At 42.6% G+C, this 15,465-nt stretch overlaps 1 protein-coding gene across 8 annotated transcripts in view; it reads left to right on the top strand.

Annotated features, from left to right (window-relative positions):
• Positions 1-15,465, top strand: part of dcc (DCC netrin 1 receptor) — a 388,720-nt gene that overhangs the window by 165,820 nt on the left and 207,435 nt on the right. For 6 of the 8 annotated variants that reach the window (XR_013079191.1, XM_076757427.1, XM_076757426.1 and 3 more), the window contains exon 8: positions 11,930-12,191. Coding sequence is in view for 7 of the 8 variants with exons in the window: in XM_076757427.1 (XP_076613542.1) it covers positions 11,930-12,191 (262 nt within the window). In the remaining variant the exon portion in view is untranslated. The remainder of the gene's footprint in view (positions 1-11,929; positions 12,192-15,465) is intronic. The other 2 variants (XM_076757429.1, XM_076757428.1) reach the window with 1 other exon arrangement.

Genomic DNA, 15,465 nt, shown 5'->3' with positions numbered 1-15,465 from the left:
CCTGTGCATGCGTGGGTTCTCTAAGGGCACTCTGGCTTCCTCCCACAGACCAAAAACATGCTCATTAGGTTAATTGGTGACTCTAAATTGTCCTTAGGTGTGAGTGTGAGTGTGAATGGTTGTCTGTCTCTATATGTTGCCCTGCAATCGACTGGCGACCGGTTCAGGGTGTACCCCGTCTCTTGCCCATTGACAGCTGGGATAGGCTCCAGCCCCCCCACAACCCCATTATTTATATAGCACCTTTAGTGCTTTTCAAAACACAGTTACAAAGCCCTTAAAAGAAAACCAAACACATTTAAAACACAAAGAGAATAAAATGAACTAAAAGCATTAAAAACTAAGCACATTATAAAATATGAAGAGAATAAAACATTCAAATATCATAAAAGAAATTATGTCACCAAATATCAATGCTTAGCGCAACTGACCCGAATTATCATCTGAATTAAAATGATAACTGATATGTCTTCATATAAGGTAGCCAAAAGGGAGTATTTAAATAAACACCTGTCTTTTAGGGAGGACCTCAAGCACTGCAGAATCCACTGATAAAAGTGAGAGCACATCTAGATGATCTGTATTATCAAGCACAGACATGGAAATATTCATTTAATCAGGAAAGGAAGGGCTTCAAAGGTGTTAGACAAGCCTAAATCAATGCAGGTGCATTTATAGTTTTCTTTCCAGTTCCAGACAGACAAACTGGTGCTGGCAAACCAACCAAACATAGTGGTGGTAGACAAAGAACAGAAGACAGTCACAGTGGTGGATGTAGCGATCCCAAGTGACAGTAACATCAGGAAGAAAGAGCACGAGAAACTGGAGAAATACCAGGGTCTCAAGGAGGAGTTGGAGAAGATGTGGGGCATAAAGGCAAAAGTGGTCCCAGTAGTGATCGGGGCACTTGGAGCAGTAACCCCCAAGCTGGGAGGATGGCTCCAGCAGATACCAGGAAGAACATCTGAGGTCTCTGTCCACAGGAGCGCACTCCTGGGAACAGCCAAGATCCTGTGCAGAATCCTCAAGCTCCCAGGCCTCTGGTAGAGGACCCAAGCTTGAAGGAGGCACAATACTGCCCCAGGCGGGGAGAGAAGGGGATTTTATATATATATCATCTTGTCCCCTTATAATAAATGTTTCCCTTTTTATCTTTTCTGTCTTCTATTCTTTTCATGTTCTCCTTTTCTGTTTTGACGCCTCTACTTGAAGTAAGGTGACATCAGCAGACAGAAACAGAATGAGAGAGTCATCCCACATCATTTTGTCACTGCTGGAAGAGAAAAGGTGGAGGGATGATCAGGATCAGGATGGGTGGTGAGGGAATGAGAGGGGGGAGAAAGAGGAAGACAAGAGAACAATAAATAGAGAGAAGATAAGAGAAAAAATTATATCGCAATACACAATTCTGTGGAGGCTGGAAGAGAAAAGATAGAGGGAGGATATGCATGAATGGAGAGAGAGTGAGAGGAAGAGAAAATGGATAGAGAGTAAGAGAAGGGTCAAGCGAAGGGCAGGGCGAGGAAGAGAGAGAAGTGAAGAGAGAGAGAGGAAGTGTGTCAGCCATGACAGATTTGTATTCCACAGTGTGTGTCTGACCTTAGCAAATCCATCACACACACGCACACACACACACACACACGCACACACGCACACACCTTATCTCTCACACACAGTCAAATGCTTCTATTCCCTCACCTCCTCTCTCTCTCTGTGCGCACACACACACACACACACACACACACACACACACACACACACACTTTACTATACTCCCACTCTACAACAGAATGTGTGTGTAGGAGGGTAGGGGTGTGGGAGTGCCTGTCTGTTGCCATGGTGATGATAGCCTCTTCTCCTCTCCAGTCCTCTATCCTGTGAGGACCAGACGAGTATGTATGTCTGTGTGTGTGTTTGTGTTGGTGGAGGTTGCATGTGTGTGCATTTGTGTGTGGGTGCGTGTGTGTGTGTGTGTGTGTGTGTGTGTGTGTGTGTGTGTGTGTGTGAGAGAGAGAGAGAGAGAGAGAGAGAGAGAGACAGGTAGAGATACATATTGTTTGCCTGAGAGCAAAAGAAGGAACAGTGTGCGTGTGTGTGTTCTGACCATTTGACCAATGTTATATGACCTAAACAAACACAAAAAATCCCTGTCAATGTAGTGAATTTTAAATATGAATCACACATCGCACAGCATCCTGTATACACATTGCATACACTGATTGATTAACAGAATATTTCATAAAATGATCATTAAACAAAAAGAAATACCCATGCTTGTGGAAGTAGGTAAGAAACACAATATGATAAAAATATATTATGTGTACAATCTAAATATTTGTCTATTTGCATTTATGTATGTGAATTCAGTTGAACATGTTATGATGCTGCATTCATATTCAATGCTGGTATTGGAAAAATGATTTCTCTAATTGGAGGTTAGTCTGTATACGCAGTGTTCACAGTCAACTCTAAACTGTTGGGTTTAGGAGGTCAAAGCTTATAAAGCAGTATATAAGTAACACTTTATAACACTACAATCCACTCTCATGTAGCTGGGTTTTTATTTATATATTATCCATCAACTGTCTCCTATAAATAGTTGACTGATCAAACAGTATGACATAGCTGTAATGATATCCATTGTTTTGTCTTATAGATTTTGTCTAATAGATATAAGATATAAGATATAATAAGATATAGATAGCCTATTTGCACATGCAGCAGACAGGAAACAGCATTGTCATTTGGACTCCAGTTTCTGGCCACCTGATGAATGTAACTTTCAGCTCTGTTTTTGGTCTCCACCAACTCCTAACAAAAATATCTGGCTCTTTAGCTGTTAAATGCTTCACTGTGCTCTCCAGCCCATCACTGCCTTTGTGGCAGGTACTGTACCATGGAGTGTATCAAAGCTTTATTGCTAGAAACATCTGCTGCCATAGTTGGATGTGACACAGGAGAGAGGAGTGCAGCTGAACTGAAACAGAAATCTTGTGGACTTTAATGAACAATAAGCTAAAAGAAACACTTCCAACCTGTACTCAATCCCAGAATGTCAAATACTGCCATTTTGTCAGGACTCATACAGATGGACAAGGTATTCTTTAGTGTCTGTATGAGATGCACTGGACACAACAACTGTTCCGGCCATCAATACATTCTCATCCCATCCCCTTCCTGCCAGAGAGCCTTGGTTGCAGTTTGGATAGGTTAAGGCATCAAAACTACTTGGTTATGTTTAGCCATTAAATCTATTTGGTTAGGTTTCGGAAAAGATCTTTCACTTTTGGTTTCACAAACCCCAGTCTCCTGGGTGAAAGTTATGTGTTTGTTTGACTCATTAATCTACCTCAAATTCCTACATGTGTAGTTTCTTGCTCTTTTTTGTACGTCACCTTGCTCTTGTCATCTACTATTGTCATGGACAGGTATGTCATGCCGCATGACAAAGCGTTGGTATTTGATGCCCTTGGAATGTGACTGGGCTGACACTTCAAAGCACTGATAGTAATGTGGTGGTAATTCTCTTCACTACAAATGACCCCTTTCATACCAGATATTGATTAGAGCAGTTCCAAGTACATGTAAATGTTCATTATTTTTTGTAAGTTTAAATAAACAGAGATCCTTCCACAATATTGTGTTAAAATAATCAAAAGGAAAATGTCAGTACATACCAGTGCATCTGTGCTTGGGTGACATTTATTTTGTTCCTTTGCAGATCTTTGCAGATCCTCCTACTCCTTCACTTTCTCCTCTTCCCTGCATTTTTCCTCTGTCAAGTAGTTTCTTTTTTCTCTTCCTCTTCCTCTGCCTCTCCTCTCGTCACCTCACCTTAATCTTCTGTGTTCCTCCATCCCCTCCCCCTCCCCGACCATCTCTCCTCAACTCCCTTTCCTCTGTCTTTCACCTCCCCACCACCACTCCTTCTGTTTGTCCTCCACTTCTTTCTCCTGCTTTTCCTTCTACTCATACACCTTCACTTCTTCCTCTCTCTACGATCCACCTCCTCTTCCTCCTTCTCTTCATGTCCCTCTTCCTCCAGACAGAGGTTTTTTGCTTCAGACAGGTGCTGGTCTGACTCTCTCCCTTGCCTTCAAAACAACAAAACAAATCAAGACACAGCCACAGTCTGCCTGCTGAGTGCAGTGAGCAACAAGCAGTGACCCAGCAATGCCCCGAAATTGCTTCAAAGCACCTTGAGATGACAAATTTAATGAAATTCCATTCAATGAAACCTGTTCAATATGGAGGGAGAGAGACATAAAGTTGTACCAGCCTTTGAGATTCATACTAAGTTTATATATGTATATATAGAATGGAACAGGGTCGATCCAATAGCATACTTTTGTCACAGTATGATGCATTGCGTTTCAAGACCAATAGGATTTGTTTCAGTTGTGATAAGAATTCAGTAGCTTTTCTGTTAGTGTTAGTTAAGAAATTGATTGAAATGAATCAGAAAAAAAATAGATACTGCTTTCATCAGTCACTGAGGAGGAATTGTCACTAAAATGCTGCTTACTGGCTGCTGTTAACCTCAGTTCTTGGGTCAGTGTCATCCTGATCAGTGTCATACATTTTGAATTTGGTGTTTTGAGTAACAGCTTTCACTTGAACTGAGAGGTGCATTAGCTATCAATGTTTAAGTTAGCACACATGCTGCTTTCTTAAATAAGGATCTATCACTGAGTTTCCACAAACTAACCCTGATGTATGACACTCCGTATCTACTTTTGTTAACAGAGGCCATGATGCACTGTTGAGTTCAGGGACGACTCTAAAGAGCATCTACTGTTTTATATTATTTTCTTTATTGTTGAAAAAAGTACTTCCTTTATCATCACACAGTCTTGTGGGCCACATACAGCCTAGAGAGCAGAGGGTCCCCACCCAGCATTCAAGTTGAAAGGTTGTTTTTGTGATGTCCTCTGATCCATCAAAGAGCAGTCCCCAGAATTGAGTGCAGCTTTGCTCTTAATTCCCCCCTGTATCTCCACATTCATTACTAGTCAAATATGAATGCATAAAATCTCAGCAAAAATTAAGCAAAATCAGCATTACATCTTTTCAGCTGTACAATATGTATCACTTTATCTGTGCAACTCTAATATAGAAAGATGAGACACGGGCTGGGCGATAAAACAATAACCATATGTATCGTGATAGACACGTAATCAATATCCATAAAAAATGCGTTCAATAAAACATTCAATCATTTTTTTTCATCGTCGGAAGAAACCAGAAGTTGCGAAGCAAGGTTGGTTGCATGAAAAAAGGCACTCACTCTCTGGTAACCTAGCAACGTAGGGAGTAATCACTGATCAGTGGGAGTGACACGCTAACAGCCAATCATGTAACAGTATCAAGTTTGGTTGTGCCATCTTGTTGTCTTGTGTTTGATTCTTCACGTGGAATGAGATGAGAAATACAAAATGAGCGCTGCAGCGAGCAAAGAAATTGTCGATAAAACAGGGAACGTCAGCTCGCCAGTATGGCAGCTTTTTGGATTTTATAAGTCAGACTGTAGTCAGACCAATGTGGTCCGTAAATTGTGCAAAACCGTTGTCCCCACCAAGACCAGTAATACCACAAACTTGTTTTACCACCTTAACCGAGCTCACCCTTTGGAGCGCAGCCGTATTCGCCAACGTCCAACAACATCTGCAACCGCAGCACCACCGCACAAGCAGCAGACCACCATGGAGAGGTACTCTGCTTCAGTGCCTTATGACAAATCATCTAAAAGGTACATAACGGAGGCAGTGGCATATCATATAGCTAAAGACATGCTTCCGCTGAGCACTGAGAAGTCAGGTTATAAAAATCTCTTACACATGCTTTTTTTTTTTTTTTTTTTTTTTTTTAGCACACTTGCAATAAAAATATAATTGAATAGTTCATGTATGTTTAAAGTAAGAAGAGTTATTCATATGTCTAGGCTGGTTTTATAGTTCAATCAATGTTACTGTACTGTCTATCATGTTTGTTTTTTTGTATTTTACAGATGTCAAGTCTACCTCAGTTTCTGCTGTTTACAAAACACTGCACATATTTGAAAACACTTTGTTCACCAGAAGATTAATCAGCTTGTGAACGTCCTGGCACTAAACCTGCAGAAAAAAAGTTCTCAGGTTTCTCTATTTTTACATTTTTATACTTTGCACTATTTTGTTACACTTAATTCAAAATTTGTTACGTATTCTTTATTTTTGCACCTTAATGTTAAGAGATAATTGTTAAGTGTTAATTGTGATTTTAGACTTTTATTTACATTTATTATTTGAGTGTTTTCCATGGTTGTGTTGACATTTTCTTTCCTTTCTGCCTTGATAGCTGAGGGGATTATAATCAGAGGAAGGTTAAATTTAAAATAAAAATGTTTAAATTTAATGTTTTTTTTCTCCTGGTCCTTATTTTAAATATGTCTTAAAAATATCAATTATTATCGATATCGACCGATATAAAACACTTCTATCGTGATACAGATTACAGCCATATCGCCCAGCCCTAGATGAGACAGAGGCCTTTTCTTGTTTTTACCAGATTTCTTTGAAGTCAACATAAACTATAACTGCTCCTTTTTTTTCTTTTCTTTTTTTTTTTACACAAATACTGTTTGCATTTACTAATTAACTCCAGCTGCTTCTACTTTGCCATTTTTCTGATTGCTATTACGCTGTCGTCATTTAAAATCAACACCTGTTTCACATTAAAATCAGGGAAGGGAGAACCCCTTTGAACTGCTGGAAGGCTTTTAATGTGAAACATCAGTGCAGAACAGCGAATTTAAAAAAAAAAAAAAAAGGCACACTAGAATGAGAGGCTTGTCACTATAATATGAAACTTATAAAAAGAGGAAATTAGAAATGAAGCTTTGGTTCTCTCTACAGTTGATGTGCATAAAGAACCTGCCCATTGTTGAGTTAACTTCATTTTGACAGTTTGTCTTGGTTCACTGTTTTAGTTTGGTTTTTCAGCCCCCACCTTTTCTTAATGATCATTTTTCCAGGTCATTCTCCTCATCTCTCTACTGAAACCTATATCTATTATTCAGAAACCGCACAAAGAAGAGAGGAATAGATGGAAGATGAGAGGAAAATATTTATCTTCTTTCCTCTCGTAGTGCTGATATTTCTGCAGTGTTGGCCTCTATTGATCGGAGAAAGTAGAAGGTCATCCATATCGTCTGGGTGTGCATACTTGTGTGTGTGTGTCCTCGGCTATTGATTGGTTAGAGGTTTGTATCTCACCGCCTACGCCTTAATGTGTCACCATTCTCTGTGTGTGTGTGTATGTGTGTGTGTCATTGTGTGTTTGTATGGGTGTGTGTTGTCACTTCCAACATTGATCTGCTTTGTGATGAAACACCTTCCCATCAGCCCCTTCATGATCTCTCAGCAGGAGGAAGAAGAAAGGGGAAGTGTGTGCATGTGTGAATAAAACCACAGTTGTGTGTCTGTGCACCACTTATTGAATGAATCCTGTTGAACTCTAGGAAATGCGAGGGGTTTTATGAAATTGTTTCAGTTTTTAACACCAAATGCACATGTGCTTTAAAGGAACAGTCAACAATGTACAGAGAGGGTACAGTTAGGGTGAGGGGTAGGGTGTATAATGCTACACAAAATTACAGAAAAAAGCAGCAGTAGGAAAAACGAGAGGAATGCTCATACTCAGCATTCATTCTGTTTTCAGATTTGACTCAGTCCAGTAGCTTTCTGTAGCTCTGGAGGTTCATTCATCACAGCCCTTGCTCATTCATACAGGACAGTAGATACAGTAGATTCCTGGACGGCTGAATCTTCTCTTCATTTAGACAGGGCAGGGGATCATTCCTGGATGACTACTGTATTGCATGCTCTCATTTATGCAGGGCAATGGATAATTTCAAGACATCTCCTGCTCCTTTACATGTTTGTTTAGTTGGCCATGAACACGAATAGATGCATTCAGTTATTGGCAAATTCCAAATGTTTGCTTATTTGTATGCTGAGAGTATTTTGGTTCAACTATGTCTGTCAACAGTTATTTGTTTTCCACTACTCTTTGTCCAGTGTTGCTATAACTTTGCAGGAAACCACAATGCTCCCAAACAATAGGTCTGAAGGATACGAGAGCCTTGTGTATTCGACACAGTAGTGCACTCACGAAATGTTGATAAATAGGTCTAGTTTAATGCACAGCTGATTTGGTGACAAATCTACACACAATGCATTCCATTTTCTTCAAAATCCAACACATATCTGGAAAAGTTTGATCAAATCAGCCAAAACCTCAAACTCTCTGCTATGTTTCATTTTAGTTTCTGCTGTCAGTCCATGAATTTGTAGTGACATTATTGAAACAAAAGGTATTAAAATGTAGAGATAGGATGTGAAGGAGTTGCCAGAGTTTGAGGCAAAACATGAGAGGAAGTGTGATGTGGTTTCACATAGTCGTTATAATCATCATTCACATAATACATGAATTCACTCTCTGATCCAGAGCAACACGTCTGAACTATACTGGATACATTTACATGAAATGTCTTGATCCCCCTCATGCTCCTAAGAGGGTGAACCCTTTTGATTTTAATGAACTCTAATGCTACCCTTAGTGCGGTCTAGTGTTTATAACTTTTGGTGTGTTATGTTTTCCTGAACATCAACATAGGTGTGTATGTATGTGGCCCACAAGTAACTTGTGATAATGAGGTGCTCTCAGAGCTTAGATCATTACTCAGAACCACTGATTATTACAGGCTGATCAGGCTGTTTGGTCAGCTCTCTAAGGTCACTTCAGTGTGTTTGTGGTGTTTTTGGTGCCGATGGTGGTCTGCAAGTTCAGCGTGTGACCTGCGTCTCCTGCTTTCACAGTAATAACATCACGGCAAAGCCATGTCGCACAACAGAAAGACAGCTAGAATTACTGCACTGTAACACAAGGCTTTTACTGAAAATGACACAGACACACACGCACGTACACACACACACACACACACACACACACACACACACACAATTTTCACAATGTGTAACTGTCAGTGCACAACACCCACAGCACACACAGCTTTCAAAGTAAATTAATGTATACACACTCAGCTTTCATAATAAATTACTGCAAACACAGACACAAACTGTCATGAGCAGCTTGAAAACACACAGAGAGCCTTCACAACAAAACACACACACTCTATGCCTCACAGTGCCTCACTGGACAATAAAGTCGGACATCCAGATTTTTTGTTTTATGTTTTCTGTCTCTACTAGAATCATAGAGGATTGATATCACTTTCATCTCTGTGCTTTCAGTACAAAGATTGCAGGAAACTGCTCCATCAAGGCAAGTCAGGTCAAGTCAAATACATTTTATTTATATATCCCAAATCACAAATCACAGTTAGCCTCAAGAGGCTTAACAATCTGTTCATTTTTCAACGCCCTCCATCCTTAGACCCTTGATTCAGATCTGGAATTTTAGCGGATTAATACACATTTTGTGCCCTAGTGAGTAGGGCGGGGGGTGTCTTGTGCATTTATTCCACTCGACCTGTGGCATCTGCATTTTTTTCTGTGTGTCTGCATGCCTTTATTCTGTATTCATCCATTAAAGTCAGTTTCCACCTTCAGGTCACTTAGGTCACATAGTACACACACGCACACACACACACACACACACACACACACACACACACACACACAGACTCTCACTCAAGATATTTGAGATTTTATGCACTCACCCACAATAGTGGGGATTGGGGATTTATAGGAATAAATATCCATTTTAGAGGAATTTAAAATGAGAGGGCAGAGAGGAGTGTGCATGTGTGTGTGTGTGTGTGTGTGTGTGTGTGTGTGTGTGTGTGTGTGTGTGTCTGTGTGTCTGTGTGTGCTCATGTGTTGTGTAGTGCAGGCATTTTTAATGGCAGCTGGCTCAAATGAGGCCTGAAATTGAGTGCCAGGAGAGAAAGAGAGAGAGTAAGGCAGAATGAATGTGAAGCAGAGTGAAGCTGAAGCAAGTGAACAAGCTCAACAGTCTTCTTCTGCATAGAGTTTGAGGAAAGAGAGAGGAAGAGGGTGAGGAAGAGAGGGATATGAAGACTATTTATAGGCAAAGCAAGAGAGGGAGATTTCTGTTCTACATATCAGAAGTCCCCCTTGATATGTTTCTACTGCATTATTATGGCAGACGTCAAAATATGTATTAGTGTTTTGAAGCTCTTCCAGCGTTAGCAAAGTTTAAGGTTGTTTTTTAATATCTGCACAAGGGAAACTAATGAAATCTTGCCATACCCTCTTGACTACCAGGAAAAAATAAATAAATAAATAAATTCCCCAATCTAAACTACTTGGTTAGATTTAGGAAAAGTTTTGGCTTAAAATAACTGCGTTTGTTACATAATTTAAGTTATGTAAGCTACCTTGCATTGCATATGTGATGAAAGTTAAGAATGTTACTTAAGTTCAAATAAGTCAGTGTTGACTTTTGGTTTCACACTTGACAAGAACACAGGGACGGGTGTTTGTTTGACCCATCCATCCACCAAAATTCCTCCATCGCCCCTGTCATAATTGTTACTGCCTCGAGAGGTTGCCACCTAACAACAAATGTAAATATGAGTGTTTCCTCATGGGGGCCCCCCCACACTGGGAGCTGCTCTGGTTCTACTGATGGGGGCGCTGCCGAGGGGACAGCTCTTGCCTGGATGGCTGGAGGCCTCTGCACCTTGGTGTGGGGCCTCCTGTCTGCCTGGGTTGGGATGGTCTCGGGTGATGATCCCATCATGGACCGGGGGCCTTCTCAGTGTGGATGGCCCCCAAAGGAGGCTTATTCCTTGCCTTGTCTGTATGGGTGTGTGCACGGATGTGTGTGTGTCTGTGCGTGTGTGTCTCTATGTGTCTCTGTATGTATTTATGGGGGCAGGAGGGCTGGGTTTTCTTCTTTGTTGTTTTTAGCTTCTGTGAGGCACTTTGTGTTGCTTTTCAAGTTTGAAAAGTGCCATATAAATAAAGTCTGATTGATTGATTGATTAAAACCGACCGCAGTCTGGACATGCAACACTACGGTTACTGACAGTGGTAGGTGAGCTAGGATGAGTGCTAGCAAGCTTCTCCTTCTCCTGGTAAAGGACTGGACACACCAAATCTAAAATGGGCAAATCTTGCAGTAAAAAGCTATTCATTCAGCTACAGTAGTTTACTAGTCTTCACATATTCTGAGAAGAGTTCAGATATCACTATCTGTCATGTGACCCTTGCCTTGCACATTGTATCAGTCCCTTGAAGCAGCTGTATGTGCTTGGTGACAAGTCAGCCAGCTCTGCCTACTTAATTTGCATATTAAGATTCAATCACAATGTGGGCTCAAGATAAGAAAATTTATGAATACCAGTATCACATGAAGGGCCTGTGATCAGATGTCCAGATAAAGATCACTAGCTAATCCTGGTCCAAAGTTTCACGATCTGTAGTTTATGTGTCTCTCATTTTTGTCATATACTGTAACCAATTCAGGAATTGCTCATATTATACCAGGATAGAGAATCAAAAAAGTGTTTTATAAGTTTTTAAAGCTGGACTAAAAAAAATAAAATGAAAAGGAACAAAATGCTAATGCTAATTTTGAAGTTCACCTGTTTGAAATGTCTGAAGTAGCAGTAGACTTTACTTTCAGACTATTGACACCTGTTGATTGATGACTGTACTCTTCAGATGCTCTGCCGCTTTTTCTTCTTGCCTGTGATCTTCTTTACCACTCTTCTTCTTCCTTTTCTTCCTTCTTGTCTTTTCTGTTCCTTATCTGCTCATCTCATCTGTCCTTTACTCCTATCATTTTTTCTTTGCCCCGCCTCATTTGCTCACCCCTTCCCCTCCACCTCCCTTGTCCTCGTCCCTGCTTCTCCTCCATTCTTCCCTCCTTTCCCCTACCTTGGATGAACTGTTAACAGATGCCACAATCACTCAAAATAGACCTGCCCACACACCTCCTCCTTGCCCTCATCCTTCTGGCACCCCCTTGACTTATTCCTCCTCCTCTGATCCCCCACCAGTGTCCCCCAGCCCAGGCGTTGCCCTCCCCTCTTCCCCCCGCGACCTGGTCCCTGTCCTAGTGTCCAGCCGATTTGTCCGACTCAGGTGGCGCCCCCCAGAGGAGACAGGAGGAGCTGTGCAGACCTATGGAATTTATTACTCCCAAGACGGAGTTGAGAGGTAAGAAAAGACTTTTTTTCTTTGTCTCCATAAGGTAGAGGTTCCCAAACTGTAGGTCGGGACAACCTGCAACACTATGTGGACTTTTTCAACATTTGAATCTTCGCTCTTTTCTGGTGATCTTTTAGATGTTTGTACTTTTTAAATGTACACCTGAACTATGTTGTGACATAATATGTTGATCTTTAAAACCACCTGTAAACTGTAGTGTTTTACATCACGCTGTGGTGTTGACCTCTGAGGGGACATGACCTCATAACGATAACATCTGAAAGTACATCACAGGATCCACAGCATTTTACTTCTAAAAGGAGATCTAAAAGGTGAGAACTTATTTGAACTTTGAGACAAATCGCATCAGTATGGTGGATTTACTGGTTAACCAGAGGTCATCTTCAAAAATTTCCTGTTTTCCAGGAAAATCTCAACTAAAAATCATTTACGATTTTGAAATGTATGCTCTACATTAACAAATGGACAAATTTAAATTTCCAATTAATCCCAAGGAGTCATAAATGTGTGTACCAAAATCCATGACAATTCATTCAGTTGTTGAGACATTTCACTTAAAACCACAAACCACAGAGGAAAATCAGTGGATCATCAGTGTCACTAAGATTAATTCTCTGGGCACAATCTCCTGCATGTTTGCCAATCCATTCAAACATTGCTCAGATATTTCAGTCTGGGACCAACAGACCAACTCAAAGGCTGACACTGCCATCCCTAGAGCTACCTAAAAAGATTGTAGACTTCAAAGTGTTTGAACTATATTACTATATAACAGGAAGCTCCATGTTGATGACTTAGGGGACGAAGGAGTGATGGTTTAGAGTTGTATACAGTATGTCAATATGTCAAAGACAGCACTTCTTTCCTTTGATGACAGCTCTGTTGGTCACAGCACCGTTCTGAATGTTAACTAGAAAAAGCTTTGAGTTACATATTGGTGTGTCCCTTGCTAATGTTAAATGGGAAACTCTGACAGACGGGGTTCCAGCTGAAGGCTTTCACATCCAGGCTTTTGAGCTTTGTTACCATGGGGACTAACTGGCCTGCAGTGTTTTAGGGTTCTGAACGGTACGCTGGACAAAAGAACCATTGAAGTTTCATCGTGAAATGATACGACAGAGGGGTACTGGCAGTCCTAATGACTTACAGAAGGGACAAAGGCAGAGATTTTGTCAGTTCTAATGGCTTACAGAAAAATACAGACGTAGGATTTTATGAGCACTAATAACTTGCAGAAAATGACAGAACAGGAGAAAGGGAGATGGCAAGAAGGAGGATGATTTTTTTGTCAGCTGTAATGACTTCCAGGAAATATATTGACTATAAAACAGAAATTGGTAAAGAGATAAAGAGAGAAAAAAGAAAAAGAAGGAAAGCAGAATGGATTAAATGGGCGAAAACATGAGTTTTCAATCTCATAGGTATGTCACTGTGTTTATTATTTTCAAAATATGTCAATGTACACATGTTAGGTGTACGAACACCCTGAGACCAGAGGAAGGCGAACTCAAAGTGAAGGCTACAGGGATCACACAGGGCACAGGCAGGTAGAAACAAAAAGGGTTTATTAACTAAGGGTGTCCACAAAAACGGGAAAACAAAAGGCGAGAGCACAAAAACCACTCTGTACAGTTCAACTAAGGGAGTCCACAAAAACGGGAGGAACACAAAGCGAGAGCAAAAACACGCTCTGAAGAATCTGAGCTCCAACTCCTCTCACAACCGAGGCTGGGCTGAGGGCTATCCACAGGGCGAGACGCTCCTAAAACAAAAAGCAAAGCACAGGTCAGCGGACCGAGAAAGACACAGGGGATCAGAAGACTGGCAGAGGAACACACAATACCACGGAGGTAAGCAGACGATCTGACGAATACTGGAGAGAAGAGCTGGGGTTAAATGCATCCGTTGATTGGAAGGTGATGAGGTGATGACATGCAGGTGTGTGAGAGGAGGCGGGTAGGAGGGGCTGCCGAAACAGGTGCAGCCTCTTAACACGGACCTGGACAGACAAGGGAAGACAGACAAGACCACAAGGGGGCAAGGAAACAGGGAAAACACAGGGAAAAAAGGGGAAGACAGAGCCCTGCCTGACAGTACCCCCCCCTCAATGAGCGCCTCCTGGCGCGACGACAGAGCGTCTCCGGTGGAAGTCCCGGACCATCTGATCGTCCAGGATGAAGGATCGAGGAATCCAGGATCACTCCTCCGGGCCGTACCCCTCCCAGTCCACTAGGTATTGGTGGCCGCGTCCGCGGCGGCGCACATCCAGGATGCGGCGGACAGTATAGGCTGGCTGGCCATCAACGATCCGGGTAGGGGGCCGTGAGTCGGCGGGTGGGCACAGGTGACTGGAGGAGACTGGCTTAATTTGTGAGACATGAAACACTGGATGTACCCGCAGGGAGGGAGGGAGGAGCAGCCTGACGGCGGACGGGTTGACGATGCTGCCAATCTCGAACGGGCCGAGGAATCTAGGTGACATCTTTTTACACATGGATTTAAGGGGGATATTTTTGGAAGAAAGCCAGACTTTCTGACCTGCGGTGTATGCCGGAGCAGCTCTCCTGTGGCGATCAGCGATGCGTTTGTTGGTCTCCGCCGTGCGGGCGAGAGCCACTCTGGTAAGCCGCCAGATGCGTCTGCAGCGGCGCAGGTGATGCTGGACTGAGGGGACCGCGATTTCCTCCTCCTGGGATGGGAAGAGGGGGGGCTGGTAGCCGAGAGAGGCCTCAAACGGGGAGAGTCCGGTGGCCGAACTGACCAGGGAATTGTGGGCGTATTCCACCCAAGGAAGATGACGGGACCAGGCGGCGGGATCTTGGGAGGTCACGCACCGGAGCGCCGCCTCGAGGTCCTGGTTGGTGCGCTCCGACTGCCCGTTAGTCTGAGGGTGGAATCCTGAGGAGAGGCTGACGGAGGCTCCCAACGCCCTGCAGAATTCCTTCCACACCCCAGCGATGAACTGTGGACCCCTGTCAGAGACAACGTCAACCGGGATGCCGTGCAGGCGGAAGACATGGAGAGTTAGTAGTTCTGCAGTTTCTTTGGCTGAGGGGAGTTTGGGCAGAGCAATGAAGTGAGCAGACTTAGAGAAACGGTCAACACAGGTGAGGATGACGGTGTTACCAGCTGAGGGAGGGAGGCCGGTGACGAAGTCCAGGGCGATGTGCGACCAGGGACGTCCGGGAACCGGGAGCGGTCTGAGGAGACCCGCCGGGGCCTGGTGGGAGCTTTTATTTTGCGCACATACGGAGCAGGCTAA

The sequence above is a fragment of the Chaetodon auriga genome, chromosome 19 (assembly GCF_051107435.1).
Source record: "Chaetodon auriga isolate fChaAug3 chromosome 19, fChaAug3.hap1, whole genome shotgun sequence".
Taxonomy (NCBI): Eukaryota; Metazoa; Chordata; class Actinopteri; order Chaetodontiformes; family Chaetodontidae; genus Chaetodon; species Chaetodon auriga.
Note: the sequence above shows the minus strand (reverse complement) of the source record. Positions and strands in the feature narration are given on the sequence as shown.